This window comes from Podarcis erhardii (genome assembly GCF_964252035.2).
Source record: "Podarcis erhardii genome assembly, chromosome: 4".
Taxonomy (NCBI): Eukaryota; Metazoa; Chordata; class Lepidosauria; order Squamata; family Lacertidae; genus Podarcis; species Podarcis erhardii.
The window spans coordinates 41,492,395-41,506,822 of NC_138508.1; the positions used below are offsets into that span (position 1 = coordinate 41,492,395).

Here is a 14,428-nt window from a genome sequence, read left to right on the forward strand (position 1 = left end):
CCTGACAGTCAATCAGTAGCCAAATGATTTCAATTCAAAACCATGACATTTCCCCATTATTATAGCGAAGGTATTGTGAAATGAAGTAGAACATGTAGAAGTGGAATATATAGTAGCAATTTGCATTTGCTCTAAACTTACAGTGCTGTCATGGCAAGGGCTGGGATTTGTAATGAGATTTCTCTGATCGTGTATGTATCTTAAAGCCCCATCCCATGTTTCCTCAGCAAAGCATCACACTATTAAGAAGGCTCATACCTGAGTAGAACTAGCAAATTTTAGAACAGCAAAGGTGTTGATGGTGACATATGGAGCCCTCTATCAGCCAGCCAAGGCTTGTTTGATTGATTGATTGATTGATTGATTGAATTTATATACTGCCCTATACCTGGAGGTCTCAGGGCAGTTCACAGAATATACTATTAAGATTGGCAGAGTAGCTCCTGCTTGTGGTTCCACCAAGGGTTTTGTGTAGGAACCCAGAATAGGTCCTTCTCTGTGGTTGTGCTCTGACTGTGAAACTCTTTTCCCTCAGAAGCACAGATGGCCACAACATTGATGGGTTTTCAGAACTTAGTGAAGATCAGCTTGTTTTCTCTAGCTTACATAGCCACAGTTAAACTGTTTTGAACCTTGAGTTTGTTAGGTATTATAGCCGTGATTGTGTGCGTATGATTTTATTATTCATGCTTTTTTATTGATTTTGAAAAACTGTGTTCTTGTAATGATGTTTATTATTATTATTATTATTATTATTATTATTATAGTCATCACTGAAATAGATTACAACACAAAACACAAACGTCAATTCAAAAATTAATAGCTATGCAATATAAAAATCAAAACAGTTATATAACTGCAATTAGAATAAGAAATACATAATAAAATACAGATTCTCATAACAGCAACAGCATAAAATGGGAAGGAGAAAATCAGCATCAGGGTTTCTAAAATACAAAAACAGTGCTCACAGAATTTTCTTTCTATCCAAAGGTAGGACATAATCCCAGCTCACCACAGAAAATGGCAGATTCTTCCAGCTCTCACCTGAGAACTTTCCTTTCCTCTCCCAGTGCCTCACCCTGGGAGATCTTCACTCAGGATCCTTCTACCATCTATCTGCAACTTTTATGTGGGTGCAGTCCTTGACTCCCAAAGGCATCCCAGCCCTACAGTGTTCAATGGGGTTTCCTCCCAGATAAGGGTTTGTAGGACTGCAAGTGTGTGTGTGCAGTATACATGCACTCCCCCACCCACCCCCCGAAAACATATCATATCTCCTGACTTTAGCACTGCTTAATCCAGAAAACATACAAGCATTCAGTTAATGAAAGATTATATCCACAAATAACTAAACCTTTGTGGCAACCTAACAAGCCAATGCCTTGTTAAAATTAGATTAAGATCCAGAATAGAACCAAATGAAATACTGGGTGAAAGCTCAATAACTAGTAGACATATCAGCTTTACAAACCCACCTAACACCATCTTTTATTTATTTATTTTGTTTTTGTTACTCTCTAAAATGCTATGTACGCTGATTAGACCATCCTCATTATCATCACACCCTGTAAGGTTGAGAATTAGCAATTTTTCAAGGGCCAGGTGTTGAACTTCAACTTATATAAAGATGAATTGCAGGAATGTATGAACAGGTGCTGAAGTTCAGATATGAAACTATAAAACTTAGCAGGTGTCTACTGGAATTAGAACCAATATCAAAGAAAATCAGATTGGTATACTCAAAAATGTTGGCAATTCACCTTAGCAGTACAGTTTAAGGTTCCATTAACAGAGAATGTATATACACATTTTTAAAATGGAGATAGTTGGTAGGAGAAAGTAGTTTTGCATCCCTGGCATCAAGCCAGAAATAATGTGTTGGCAGGACACAAAGGTAAACATCTGTTATTGCATTCTTTGCTATATCTACAGCACAAGTCAATAAGAAAATTTGCAAAAATTTACTAGAAAAGAGCTGCTAGCCACTGACAGTGAGTAAATGTTGGAATTGTACCAGACTGTAAATTATATCAGAGCTCAAAATTTTAACAGCATTGTGTGATATAATTTCCCCATATTATTCTGTATAAATATTTTAAATTTCTCCATATGATTTTGAATGTCATTGGATATAAGGCTGACTAACAAAATCACAATAAAATTAAAGATGTTTAATTTGTTTTTTATACTATGTTTTTGAAAAGTGAAGTCTCAACAGCTGATAATATCAATTGAAAACCACATTTTTTCCAGCAGTATTTCCAACAAAGAAGAGCATATTTTGTATAACTTTGTAGCAGAAATCTATTTCATCTTTAACATCTCTTATTCTCTTTGATTGTGTACTGCTATGTGTTTTATTTCCTTCACATGCTTCAAACATTATACATGACCTTTCTGCTGAATGCTTTTTTTTTATTCCTGATGAACTATTACTCACTTTGCTTCCTAAAACATGAACTCTGAAAATTACTAATATAATTGAACTCTTTGCATTTCAAGCCTATGCATGTCTACTCCAAATTAAGTCTCATGAGGTTCAGCGGGGCTTACTCCAAAGTAAGTGGGTACAGGATTGCAGTCTTAACAAATGAATAGCACATTTTGTGAAACTGTTAATTACAAAAGAGAGTGAACTATTGACAGGGCTTTGATTTTATTTTATGAAGGCTGAGCAGCTTGAGCTAAATAATAAGCCTTCTTCCCTTCTGCACCAATTTTGTAAATAATCAATCACCTATCATTTGCTTGGTCTATGAAATACTGAATGGCACCCTTGTCTTAAAATCACTATACAAGACAACTTCAAGTGACTGGTGGAAGTAACTGTAGGGTTGGATTAAGATGCAGTAGAAGTGGGATAACGAATTGACCTATGAAATGAACAGTAGACCTAGACTGTAACTCTATACTGGGAAGTCAGTCTGCATAGATATGAACCACTTATCCCAAATTATGGCTGCAACCCTAAATTCTAATACAGGGTGACTTAGAATAATACATTTAGGAACAGGCAAAACATGAACTAAAACTACGGTGACTTATTAAAATAAACCATCAGCTAACAATGGGTTGTTAGCTTTTTTAATCTTCTTTCAGTTAAATAGATTTTTTTACAACCACAACATACCATCTCTTTCAGAATCCATATATATATATATATATATATATATATATATATATATATATATATAAAATAAAATAAAATAAAATAAAATAAAATAAAATAAAATAAAATAAAATAAAATAAAATAAAATAAAATAAAATAAAATAAAACAAAACAAAACAAAACAAAACAAAACAATCTATTTCTGTTGCCTAAAACACACACAATCTTTAAATAGCACAGTAAAGTTTGGATCACAGTGTCCTTTTAATACCTGGGATAGTGTCAAACTTCCAAGTAATCTCACTGCACATTGCATCCTGAAGAATGACTTACAAGACAACCACACAGAATTTTGATCTATGCAGTATGGCAGAGAATTAAAAGAGAGAGAGAGATTGTCTTCCCTCCAGATCTAGACAAGGCGCCTACAGAAAACTGCAGACAAAGTATGCTTCACAGCTGCTTCCTCTGTAGTTTCTTGACTAATAAATGGTTTATAAGCATGCCATCAATGTGTGTCGGTTGGCAAATTTTTCATTGTCTATATTTCTATATGTTTTAAAAAGCAAGAGAGAATCAATTAAATAATAGGACAGTTGGATACCTCCTCTCAGCTCTGAGGACAGTTAATTAACATCAAAAGAATATTTTTAAATAAACACACACACACACACACACACACACACACTTTTGTGTGTGTCTGCCAAGAGCAGGTCTGTCTGATGAAAGCTTTCCCTTTGATTCTGCCCTAATGGAATAAATGATTTTACGGTATAAATTGTAGTTCTCTATAGAACGCCATGCTAAAATAATATTTAAACTGTTCAGGGAAGTTCTTTGTTATTGTTGGTAAACAGGGTGCCAAATTCTATTCTGATTCTGGAGATGTCAGATAGATAGATAGATAGATAGATAGATAGATAGATAGATAGATAGATAGATAGATAGATAATGTGAAACATCCATACCTGATTTACATTTGTAATTGGAAAATATGCATTCTGGTTTTTCTAATCACAAAAAATACTGAATGTGAGCCACCCCCTTCTATAGAGGTGATAATATAAATCCTTCTCCCCCACCAGCTATTACATTGTGAAGGTTTTTCAGGGTGATTATGATTTTTATAGGATGCACATAATGATTATAATTAACTCTAAGCTTAAAGAAAATTAGCCTAAAAGAATTAATGGAAATATAAATATTAGTAAGTTTTTCTAGAATCAATTTTTCAAACTATGATAAAGAACAATTAATAAGAAATTCACCAACAAAACATGCACCTAAGATGTACTGTTAGCTCTTGCCAGTGTTCTGTTGTGTAACTGTTTCCTGTGTCTTGAAGAGTTCAAGGTTATTTGGAGTTCAGCCTTTACTTGGCTTGGTAGTGGAAGCAATATTCTTTTTTCCCTGTGATTTTCCCCCTGTTATATTGTCAGTCACTTTTCCCACAGCCTATGACACAGCACGCGAACATACACACAGAAATACATAAAAGGGTTAGGATGTTATCTGTGGTGTTAAAAAAAAATACCTTTTTACATGTTTGTTTTTTAAAGTTCAGCTAAGTACAACTTAGATAATATAGTCAACTTTCTTGATGTGGTCCATGGGTCCACTTTTGTGGCAGACATAGTCACACTGGAAGTATGACTATGAATACTATGCTGGTAGAATTTGTGGAATAGGAGGCCTCCATTCTTTCATTGCAATGTACCTATATTTTCCAAGATATAAGGGCATTACCATAAGACAGTGGTCAAACACTTGCAGATCTGAATGCAGAAGATCCCTGGTTCAGCACCTGGCCTCTACAAGGACAATGTTTGCAAGAAGCTAGACAAGGAAAGCTTCTGCTTGAGACCTCAGAGAACCAAGCCAGAGAAGACAACAATGCTGATTACAAAGCACCTTCTGCTAATTTATTTATTTTTTAAAATGTGTGAAAATGAAATTATGCTTCTGATTAGGGAGTCCTGTGTTTTCATTCCATGTCAATGAGGTAAATGGGAAGTTATAGGCATCTGGACAAAGGTACACAATAAAAAAAAGGTAAATCCTGACCTTCTGATCTGCAAGCCCAAAAGGCTCAGTGGTTTAGACCACAGCACCACCTGCATCCCAAAAGGTACACATAAAAGCATCTCAAACAAAGGTATAGGAGAAGCACTGAAGAGTGATGCTCTTGTGCGCTTTTTTCATCCACCTGTTGCATCATGGGATGGGTTCTCTTTGTACTCCCCCTCCCTTAGTTACCTTCACTAGGGACTCCCTGCACTCTAGCTCCAAGCAGAGGGTGTTTCGGGGTGTTGGTGTACCCTCAGGGAAGCGAGCTTCTACATGCTGCTTTGACTGAGACCAGTCCATCACCCAAGCACTGCCCCAGGTAGGCTCCTCATTTGCTTGGGCTCCCAGGTCGGTCCTCCTTGGCTGAAACAGTGGTGCCCTCCTTCTCCCTTCACCTTCCCCACCCGTTTCTTCAGTAAAAATCAGTGGATATGGCATAGGCTGTCCTTTCTCCCCCAGATCCTTTCTTACTGCCAATTCTGTTTTGCCCCAATCCTCAACATCTCAACTTGAGACTCCTGTCAGCTTTCCTTGAGGCAGGGTAGCCCTGCCCTCCATCTCCTCACAGGGAGTTGAAGAGACACAGAACTTGTAACCATCCTGGATCCCACACAGCTGGCTAGCATCTCCTCCTGTCACCATCAGGTGCCTCTTCCCTTGCCTGGCCCTCTCCATTCCTTCCCTGGCCCCAGACTATGGGGGTCCTCTTCCCCTCACCCCCACCAAGGAACTTAGCTAGGGGGTTGCCTTTTCCTCCTGCCCCTCCTTCTTGGCAGATCAGCCTACTGCCTCTGAGGTTGCAGCTGTTGCAGACATACTCACTGAGGTCAGGCAACACAAAAGCTTTGACCCAGGCAAAAAGCTGGGCTGCTACCAGTACCCTCAATATCAGCCTCTCCTCTGTTCTCCCCACTTGTAGCAGCTAAGCCCTGTGGCTCGCCTTGGCCAGAGCTCCCTCCACCCCCAATTTTGATCTTGCCAAACAACTGATCAGTGCTGATCAAGTGGCATTCAGCTGCTGCCAGATCCGGGGAGGGCACAGCACCCATGCATGCTCCTCTCCAGTGGCTGAAAACACACAACTGTACTTCAGGGCAGCTGATCTTGGCACAGGCATTCCGTTCTCACGTCATTACACCACTCAGCTTCCCTTTGCCTCACAGTCTTATTGTAATCCCCTCCTTCCCCCCCCCCTTTTCCCCCCAGACGTTTTAGCTCTCTTTGTGCCACCACTGTACAGTATTTATATAGCATTTCCCCTAATCTGGACCCATGGGCCTCCAGATATTACTGAATTGCAGTTCCCATCACACCTGGCCACTGGCTACACTGGCTTGGGCTGATGGGAATTGTAGTTCAGGAACATCTGGAAGGCCACAAGTTCTCCAGCTGCGTCCTAATGCAATAAATGCTTCACTTATGTTATCTCAGTTATGCTTACCTCGATGCTGTGAGATGTGAGATGTACCTACATTAAAACTTCTGAATTCAGTGCTCCAGTTTCCTTACCCAACCCCCAATCGCTCACCTTCCTCGTGACCTTAGCCTTGAGCACTATGAGTGGCAGAAAATAAGAAGGGAAAGTAAGAATTCCATAGCGAAGGAAGAAAGCAACTTGCGTTGGGAGTGGCGAGAAAGCTGGAGATAGCAACTTGCCACCTGCGCCCTAAGGATTACCAGTGTCCTTTTAAGCTGATGCAATTTTAAAGTTTAGCCACAGCCGCCCTCCCAAAGCAAAATAGAGAGACCTTTTTGTGTTTTGTTTTCGGAGGTTTTTTTTTTGTCTTGTCAACTAACCCCCTCTAGTGCCGAACAGGCTGTATTTGACCCGCGGGCTGCTCACAGCTTCTCAGCTTAAGCGAGAGCATCATCTTCCCTCTCTGCCTTTTGCCCACACATCCATATACTTACCGGTCTCACCTCTTCTCCAGAGAACTGGGGAGGTGACACAACAAGAGTCCGATTTCTTTTATTGCTTGCTTTCCTCCCTCCCCTCCCCTCCCACACACCCATTTAAGGATCCAATATTATCGTGACCCCCCTCTTTTTTTGGCGAGGAAGGAGGAGAGAGAGGGGGGGGGATTTCTGCAGCAAGCGGTGGCTGCTGCTTGAAATGTGGCGTGCCCAGAAAACCTCAGCAGCCCTCCTGCCGGCTCGGACGCCAGGTAATATTGATCCTGCTTAGCTCCCCTGCCCAGGGCTTCAAAAACAACCACCCTCCAGAAAAGCAAAGGAGGAGGGCAGGGCGGGGAAGAGAATGGTCCATCCCCAAACCGCAGGCGATGGGAAGGCGCGGAGATGCCGGTAGGCGCGCGGAAGACAACCAGCCCAACTGAGTGTGATCCGCGACTGCTTGGCGTCAGGGAGCCACTGTCCCAGCCAAAGGGAGTCCGTGGCGGCGGCGGCTGGGAAATCCCGCCTGGCAAGTTTTCTTGACGGCTGAGCGGAGGCGGGGAGCTGTCCAGCGTTTCAGCACCTTCCAGCCGCGGACCGGAGAAGGCGCCTCGGCGAGGGGACCTTCCCACCACCAAAGGGAGGAAATTATTCTGGCTCCCGGGCGCTGCCTGCCCCTCATGGGCAGCCGGGAGGACGGGCATTCGGCGAGGGGGGCGAAGATGTCGCTGCCCCCCAGGAGGCTGTTGCAGTTGTGGGGTTGGCGGCCAGTAAACGGGATGGTGCTGCAAGGCTGAAAGAGAAGTGAGACGCAAGAAGGCAGCCAGGTGGGCGCCACCAGGCTGGGCAATTCCCCCCACCCACCCTCCACACACACACACACACACACACACACACACACACACACGGATTTTACGCACACTGCGCCTCAGCCAGGGAAAGTTTGCCTGCCGAGCGCTCCTCGCCTTGCTCGCAAGCCCTTCGCCTTCCCAACTCGACGGTCCCCCTCGGCCTCTGCTGCTGCTCAGAGGGAGCCTGGCTCGGCTCAGGACGCCCTCTCACTCAGGTGGATGCGATTTCTTCAGGCTTGGCAGCGCCTGGTAGCCTGGACCCTCCTTCCCCTTGGGGCCTCAGGCATTGCCCATTAGCCTGGAGGAGGAAGAGAAGTTGAAGCCCCCTGCCTCTCCCGGAGGCCAGGACAAGGGGCTCCAGCACCAGCCATGGGCAGCAGTGAAATGAGGGGCTTCTTCCTTTGGAAATTTAGCCTGGTCTTCCCTCTGCTGACAGCGTGTCCGGCGGGCTGCAGCCACGTCTCCAGCAATCAAGGTAAAGGGAAACTGTTGGGTGGGAAGGGAGAGGGATGCGCTGGAGAGGGAGGCAAGACTGAATGTGCAATAATAATAATAATAATATTTTTAAAAAGCAGCTCAGGGCCGCAGGGTGTTTGCTGGGGGGAAGGGCAGCCCCCACAGGCATAGAAGGGTTATTGGATCCTCGCGATGGGCTGGCAGAAGCTTGGCTGCTTCTCATCAGCGAGTGTCTATTGACTTGCCCCACTTTGGTAGCTGACAGTGGGGGTGGGAAGAAGCCTTTGCATTCTCATGCACGGTGGAGAGGAAGTGGAACTCGGGGTGGTAATTGCAGGATTCCCCAGGCTCTGGCCACAGTGGCGGGTCAATTATTCTAAGTCTGAAGAGTGATCTGAAGCTGTGCTGCTGATTAGAAATCTCAGTGAAACTTCGGAGCTCTCCATTTTAGTTTGCATACACATCACGACTCTTGTTTTACTCAAGTGAGTTAAAGACCATGAGATCAGACCACTGCTTGATGGAAAGCACTGCTTCTCCTACAGGTATATGAGATGGATGGGATTTTTTTAAACTACTGTAATTAAGAAAACTGGGGGTGGGTGGGAACCAGAGGGCATCAGTTTCAGTAGCATAGCCTAAACAAAAAGCTGAAAGCCAGTGCCTCTGGGTTCATTTGTGGGTTTTTGCTCATTTTCTTTTTCCCTTCATCACATTGCCATGAAAGCGTACCCACCCACCCCCTGGTCACCTTCCTAACAACAAACTTAGTATTCATTTGTTTTGGGTGGTATTCTGAAGACATCAGCATTGCTTCTGCAGATACACAGTAGGCTTCTGAGGCCTATCTTCATACAGAAGCCTCTTACTTCCCTGAAAAGTCAGGGGTTCCTCTAAAATAGTCTCCAGTATCTGCACAAGCCCTTGCAACTGCAAGGGAAACCTTGGAGAGTTCATATCATATTAGTCTGTGCACATGGGTCTTTTTGGATCCTATTTATTTATCATTTATTTCACAGGATTTGTATACTGCTGGATTGTAATAAAACCTAAAGCAGTTTACAAAGTGGGATCCTGACCTTAGCTTTCTGTAGCAAAGGTATCTTTTATAGATGTGATCATCTGAAACTAATTATCCCATTTGCATGCATGTGCCCTTTCACTATTACCACCCTCTCTAGCATTATCTTTTATATAATTATTTTAACACGCAATATGCTTTTGCATTCTTTGTCTTGCTTGCCCTTATACAAGTCCAGCCCAGGTGTCCTAAAACCCAAACACTGTAGTGTACGTTTTCATGGCTTGATACTTTTTATCAAATAAAATTCATTTAAAATATCAGACACTATATCCATTAGACTGCATTGGCTGTCCCACTAAAAAAAACAAAACCCAAAATGTTTCAGATTAAATCTTTTAAAGTGACCACCTCTGTTGGCTGAGTCAGTAGAAAAGCTTTCAGGTGGGTCCTGCTCTCCTCAGGAGATTTCTGAGCACTTTCTACTCTGCCTAGCAGCATAATTGGTCTAATAAAAGGTAACATCTGAGCCATTCTGGATCCTACCTTTCTTTCTTTTGGGAGCCTCATGGCAACCAGTCTCGTTACTACTTAGCAATCTGTGGATACTCATGATGACAGGAAAAGCCACAGAATGTCAACAGATGAATCTCTATTGATTTCTGAGAGTACAGAATTCTACCCTTGCAGGAGACATTGGGCAAAAAACAAAAAGATGCTCATCAAAGCAAGGTTATTTTGGGAAAGCCTTTTTTTTTTTTTTTAACTGAGCTACGTGTGAGAGTGCTATAAAGAAACATATAATGTAAGATGAAAGAAAGAATCAATCTGCACCGCTGTAAGTAAGGCTGCAGGCAGGCTCTCTCTTTTAAGGACTATTTCCAGAGATTTATAATTGGGTAACTAACGTTGCTGTCAGCTAAAAAAAATAGACAGCCAAGGTGTGGAAGTGCAGTATGTTTTTTCAATTTGGATACCGGTTGTAGGTTTCGATTTTGCCAGTAACTAATTCAGTTTTCATACTGAGGATCCAATTTTACAGGTCCATGCAACCCAACATGGATTGACTGATACACCATTAACAAACAATATAAGTCTCTTCATCTATCATCATACACATAATGAATGTTCAAGCCCACCCTAAATACCATTCTAAATGCCTTATCATAAAGCCATTTTAGAATTGTGGATCTTAATCTTCATTCATATTTGCATAATGCAAAATGCATTTAGCATTGTTTTACTAGCTGTGGTATACTGTATTTTAGCTCTCTGGCAGCCTCTGTACAGACCAAAATTTACTGCTGTGCCTACCTTTATTAAAGAGAACCACTGACTCCTGCTTTGAGCCCTATGGCATTTGACTAACTAATGACTCTTAGCCTTCCATGCACAGCTGGTGTTCTGTACAACATCCAGTATATTGCTGATTATTAAATGGGAGGAGATTCTCCAGATATATATTTTTAAAAATATAACAAAAAATGGTGAAATTTACATTTTCTGTGCTATTACTTTCAACAACATACTAGAGCGTTAAAAAACTAAATACATTTGCTCAAATGCACTATGTGCACTATCACGGGGTATATAGGAAATATTTAAACCCATGTTGCAATATCCCTTCATCTGCGAGCTTGAGCATAATTATCTCCTGATGATCCCCCATGTAGTGTGCTATGAGAACAAAATTGCATGATTTTTTAAAAATAATATTTATTACTTTTTAAAAAGGAAAAAGAGAGAAAAGAGAAGAAAGAAAAAAAAGAACAAGAAAAAATAAAACAATACAATACAATATATAAACCATACAAAACACAACCTCAACACATCACCCAACGCAATGAACTAAACAAAACAAAACAAAACAAAAACAATTTAAAAAACATACATCATACCTTTCCCATATTCTAACTTTCATTCCCTTATATCATCGACCTCCTCTCACCTCCCTCTTTGTATTCCACTTTCATTAATTGTTTTAGCAATTCCTTTCCATCTTTCTCCATTTTCTATCATATAAATGTCTTAACATATTTTTAATCTTATTTCCATTAAAATTAGTATACTTATTTAAGCTTAACTCTTTATAGCATTTCTACTAAGGCCATAAAAATTCATTCCAACATTTTCCTGTCACTCATTAATTTTACAATATTTAAACATTTAATTTTACAATATTTCTATATTGTATCTTGTATCTGAAGAAGTGTGCATGCACACGAAAGCTCATACCTAGAACTAACTCAGTTGGTCTTTAAGGTGCTACTGGAAGGAATTTTTTTATTTTGTTTTGACCATGGCAGACCAACACGGCTACCTATCTGTAACTGGAAATATTTCTATATATAGACTTTAAATCTTCCAATCTTCTTCCACCATCTCCTCTCCCCGGTCTCGGGCTCTGACAGACACTTCCGTCCACTCCATACAGTCCATCAACCTGGAGATCTTATGTCCGAGGCTCTTAATTCTTTTCCACATCCCTTCTGCAGTTCTTCTTCATATTCTTTGATGCTAAAGAGCGGATCTCGAGGAAACTCCAATCCAACGACACCTCCACTCCCTCTCGACAGGTCAGCCAAATTTCCACAATTAAAGCTAGGATCCATAAAGTATTTCAGGGCATATTTCAAAATTCCTGACCCAAGTCCATATTCCAAAAGTCAATTAATCCCTGCATAGAGGGATCTTTCCAACTTTCCTTTTCCAGTCCAGGCCAGGCTCCGATCTTCAGAGTCTGACTTTTTCTAGTTTCAATCATAAAGGGCCTCGACTTATAGTCTTCGATTTGCCTCTGTAAGACTAAGGCTCCCCCTTGTATTGCTTTAGGTTCGACAACAACAACTTTCTCCTTCTCCTTTTCAGCAATTTGTCCTGCTAAAATAGATTCCTGTGTCAAATCCTGAATAATTTCTGTATTGGTGCTCACTTTTGGTCCCAAAATGTCAGTTTTAGTAATCATAACATCCAATTTTTTATGAAGCTGTTCCAGCAAATAGTTTATCTTGCAAAATGCAGTTACTAAGGCTTCTCCTGTCGACATTCTCGAATGTCCAAGGTCAATCTCTAGTTCCCACACTTCTTATCAAGCAGCTGGAGATTTCCCAGCTCCACTCTTGTAACAGTTTCAAAAGCTCCCTCTAGAGGGAAACAGTCTCCACTTGCATCAATCCTTTCAAAGAAAGTTCAAAAAGTAAAGTTGGTTTCAATTTTCAGTTACTTTTCCTCCCTTTTAAACGCAGAAGTGGACAATGGAAACAATATATTTCTCTTATTCAACCGACTGTCAACATCCGTTCTCTTCGCTGTCAATGAACTCTCCCAAAACGTCAATCACTGTCAGTCCGTTCCCAGGTTCAGAGCAGTGGCAATTTAATTCTAATCACTCTCTCCTTCAGGATACACGGCCCAAAATTTTCCCCCTCTTCTCCTGCTTCCAAGGGGGGGTCTAATAATTTCAATCGATGGAAGTTTAATCCTTTACATAAGGCTTTCCAAGACCTTAACTTGTAAGCTCTTTGCTTCCGTCTATTTACAAAAGGGGAAGGCGGACTTCCTGTTTTGAACCTTCCCCGTTCGATGTCAAATTAAGGTATTTAAAGATCCAATTTTCCGTACTACTCACGGGTTGTTGTTTAAAGTCCAATTGTCCACAGGAAAAAGTCAGCGCTCTCCGGCAGCAGCAATGCGGCTTCACTCCGTGAAAGAAGCAGTCGATTCAAAGCACCGCGCTGCTCACCCCCCGTCGCTCCGGATCCCCAAAACAGGGTTTCCCCGTGAGTAGGGGAGGCGCAAAGGGTGCCAGCCGAATCCCAAGTTCACAGGCTTCTTCTGCCTGTGATTTCAGTGGGTCTCCGCCTTCGCCGTGGCGGTTCAGACCCTACTTTTCACGGAGCAAGTTCCTCCCGTTCGGAGGAGCTCCGCCATTGCCGGAGGCACTAACCCAGAAGTCTGGCAACAAAATTGCATGATTTGACCCCTTCATTATTTGTGTCCACCAACATCCAACACCTGCCCCTCAAACCATTTGTCTTATTTGAATTGATCCAATTTTACCTCTAGGCCAAGCAACATAATAATTAAATGTGTGTTCCAAAATACATTAGACAGAACTTTGTATATGTCAGTTGCCTTGACCCTAGTTGTTCTTTGGTCTCATCTGCATAAATCAACACAGCAAAAAAACATTTTCAGAAAATAACTCAGAGATGTAGTCAACAAACTAATACTAGGCAATTTTTTTAAATAAACACTTGCACTGGCAGCTACCTCCATTTCTTAAATAGGTAGTTGACCTAGCATTTTATTTGTCTACATGCTCTACTAAAATTGCAGTTAAACTACACTGATAACCTTATCTGCTCTTAAACAGTCTCTGCTATATTGCGCTTAACTAATAAATGCTGTGTTATAGATTAGCCTTTAAGCAAAATTGGTACAGTGCGTGGTTTTTTCCCTAAGAGCTCAAATCTCTTCACATATTTTGTCTGGGTCTTATGATACTAAAATGCTGTGTGATTGCCATCTCTCTTTGACTTCACCCCGAACTGCTCCTCTGGTGTCTATATAAATGTGGGACACCCTGATGGTGATATTGTTTATACCACTCACCCACCCACTCCAGAGAAAGGCAATTGTGACAAGGCAAAATGGATGTCACTGACATCAGTTGGATTTACTGCATGAAGGTGAGCCATCACTAATCCATGCATCAACCCTGTGATATTTCTGTTTCCATACTATTCCATACTTAATCCAGATAAGACTTAGTTAGTATTGGTGAGTAGCTCTCTAGACCAGATAGATAAGGTTCAACCTTCTCTGGATGGTGTTGCACTTTCTCTAATGAAAGTGGTGTGCAGCTTAGGAGTACTTCTGGGTTTGTTCCTGTCTCTGGAGGCACAAGTGACGTCCATGACACAAGAGTGTTTTCCATCAGCTTAGGCTGGTGGCCTAGCTGCGACTGTTTGGATGGGGATAGCCTAGCTTCTGTTGTCTGGGTTTCGTGTGGTGCAATAGCTTAT

General features: G+C 41.5%; 1 protein-coding gene across 3 annotated transcripts in view; it reads left to right on the forward strand.

Annotated features, from left to right (window-relative positions):
• The first annotated feature begins 6,395 nt into the window (after positions 1-6,395).
• Positions 6,396-14,428, forward strand: part of EPHA6 (EPH receptor A6) — a 348,542-nt gene continuing 340,509 nt past the window's right edge. For 2 of the 3 annotated variants that reach the window (XM_081859642.1, XM_081859643.1), the window contains exon 1: positions 6,396-8,399. In XM_081859642.1, the coding sequence (XP_081715768.1) occupies positions 8,294-8,399 (106 nt within the window). In that variant the 5' untranslated portion in view covers positions 6,396-8,293. The remainder of the gene's footprint in view (positions 8,400-14,428) is intronic. The other variant, XM_081859644.1, reaches the window with a different exon arrangement.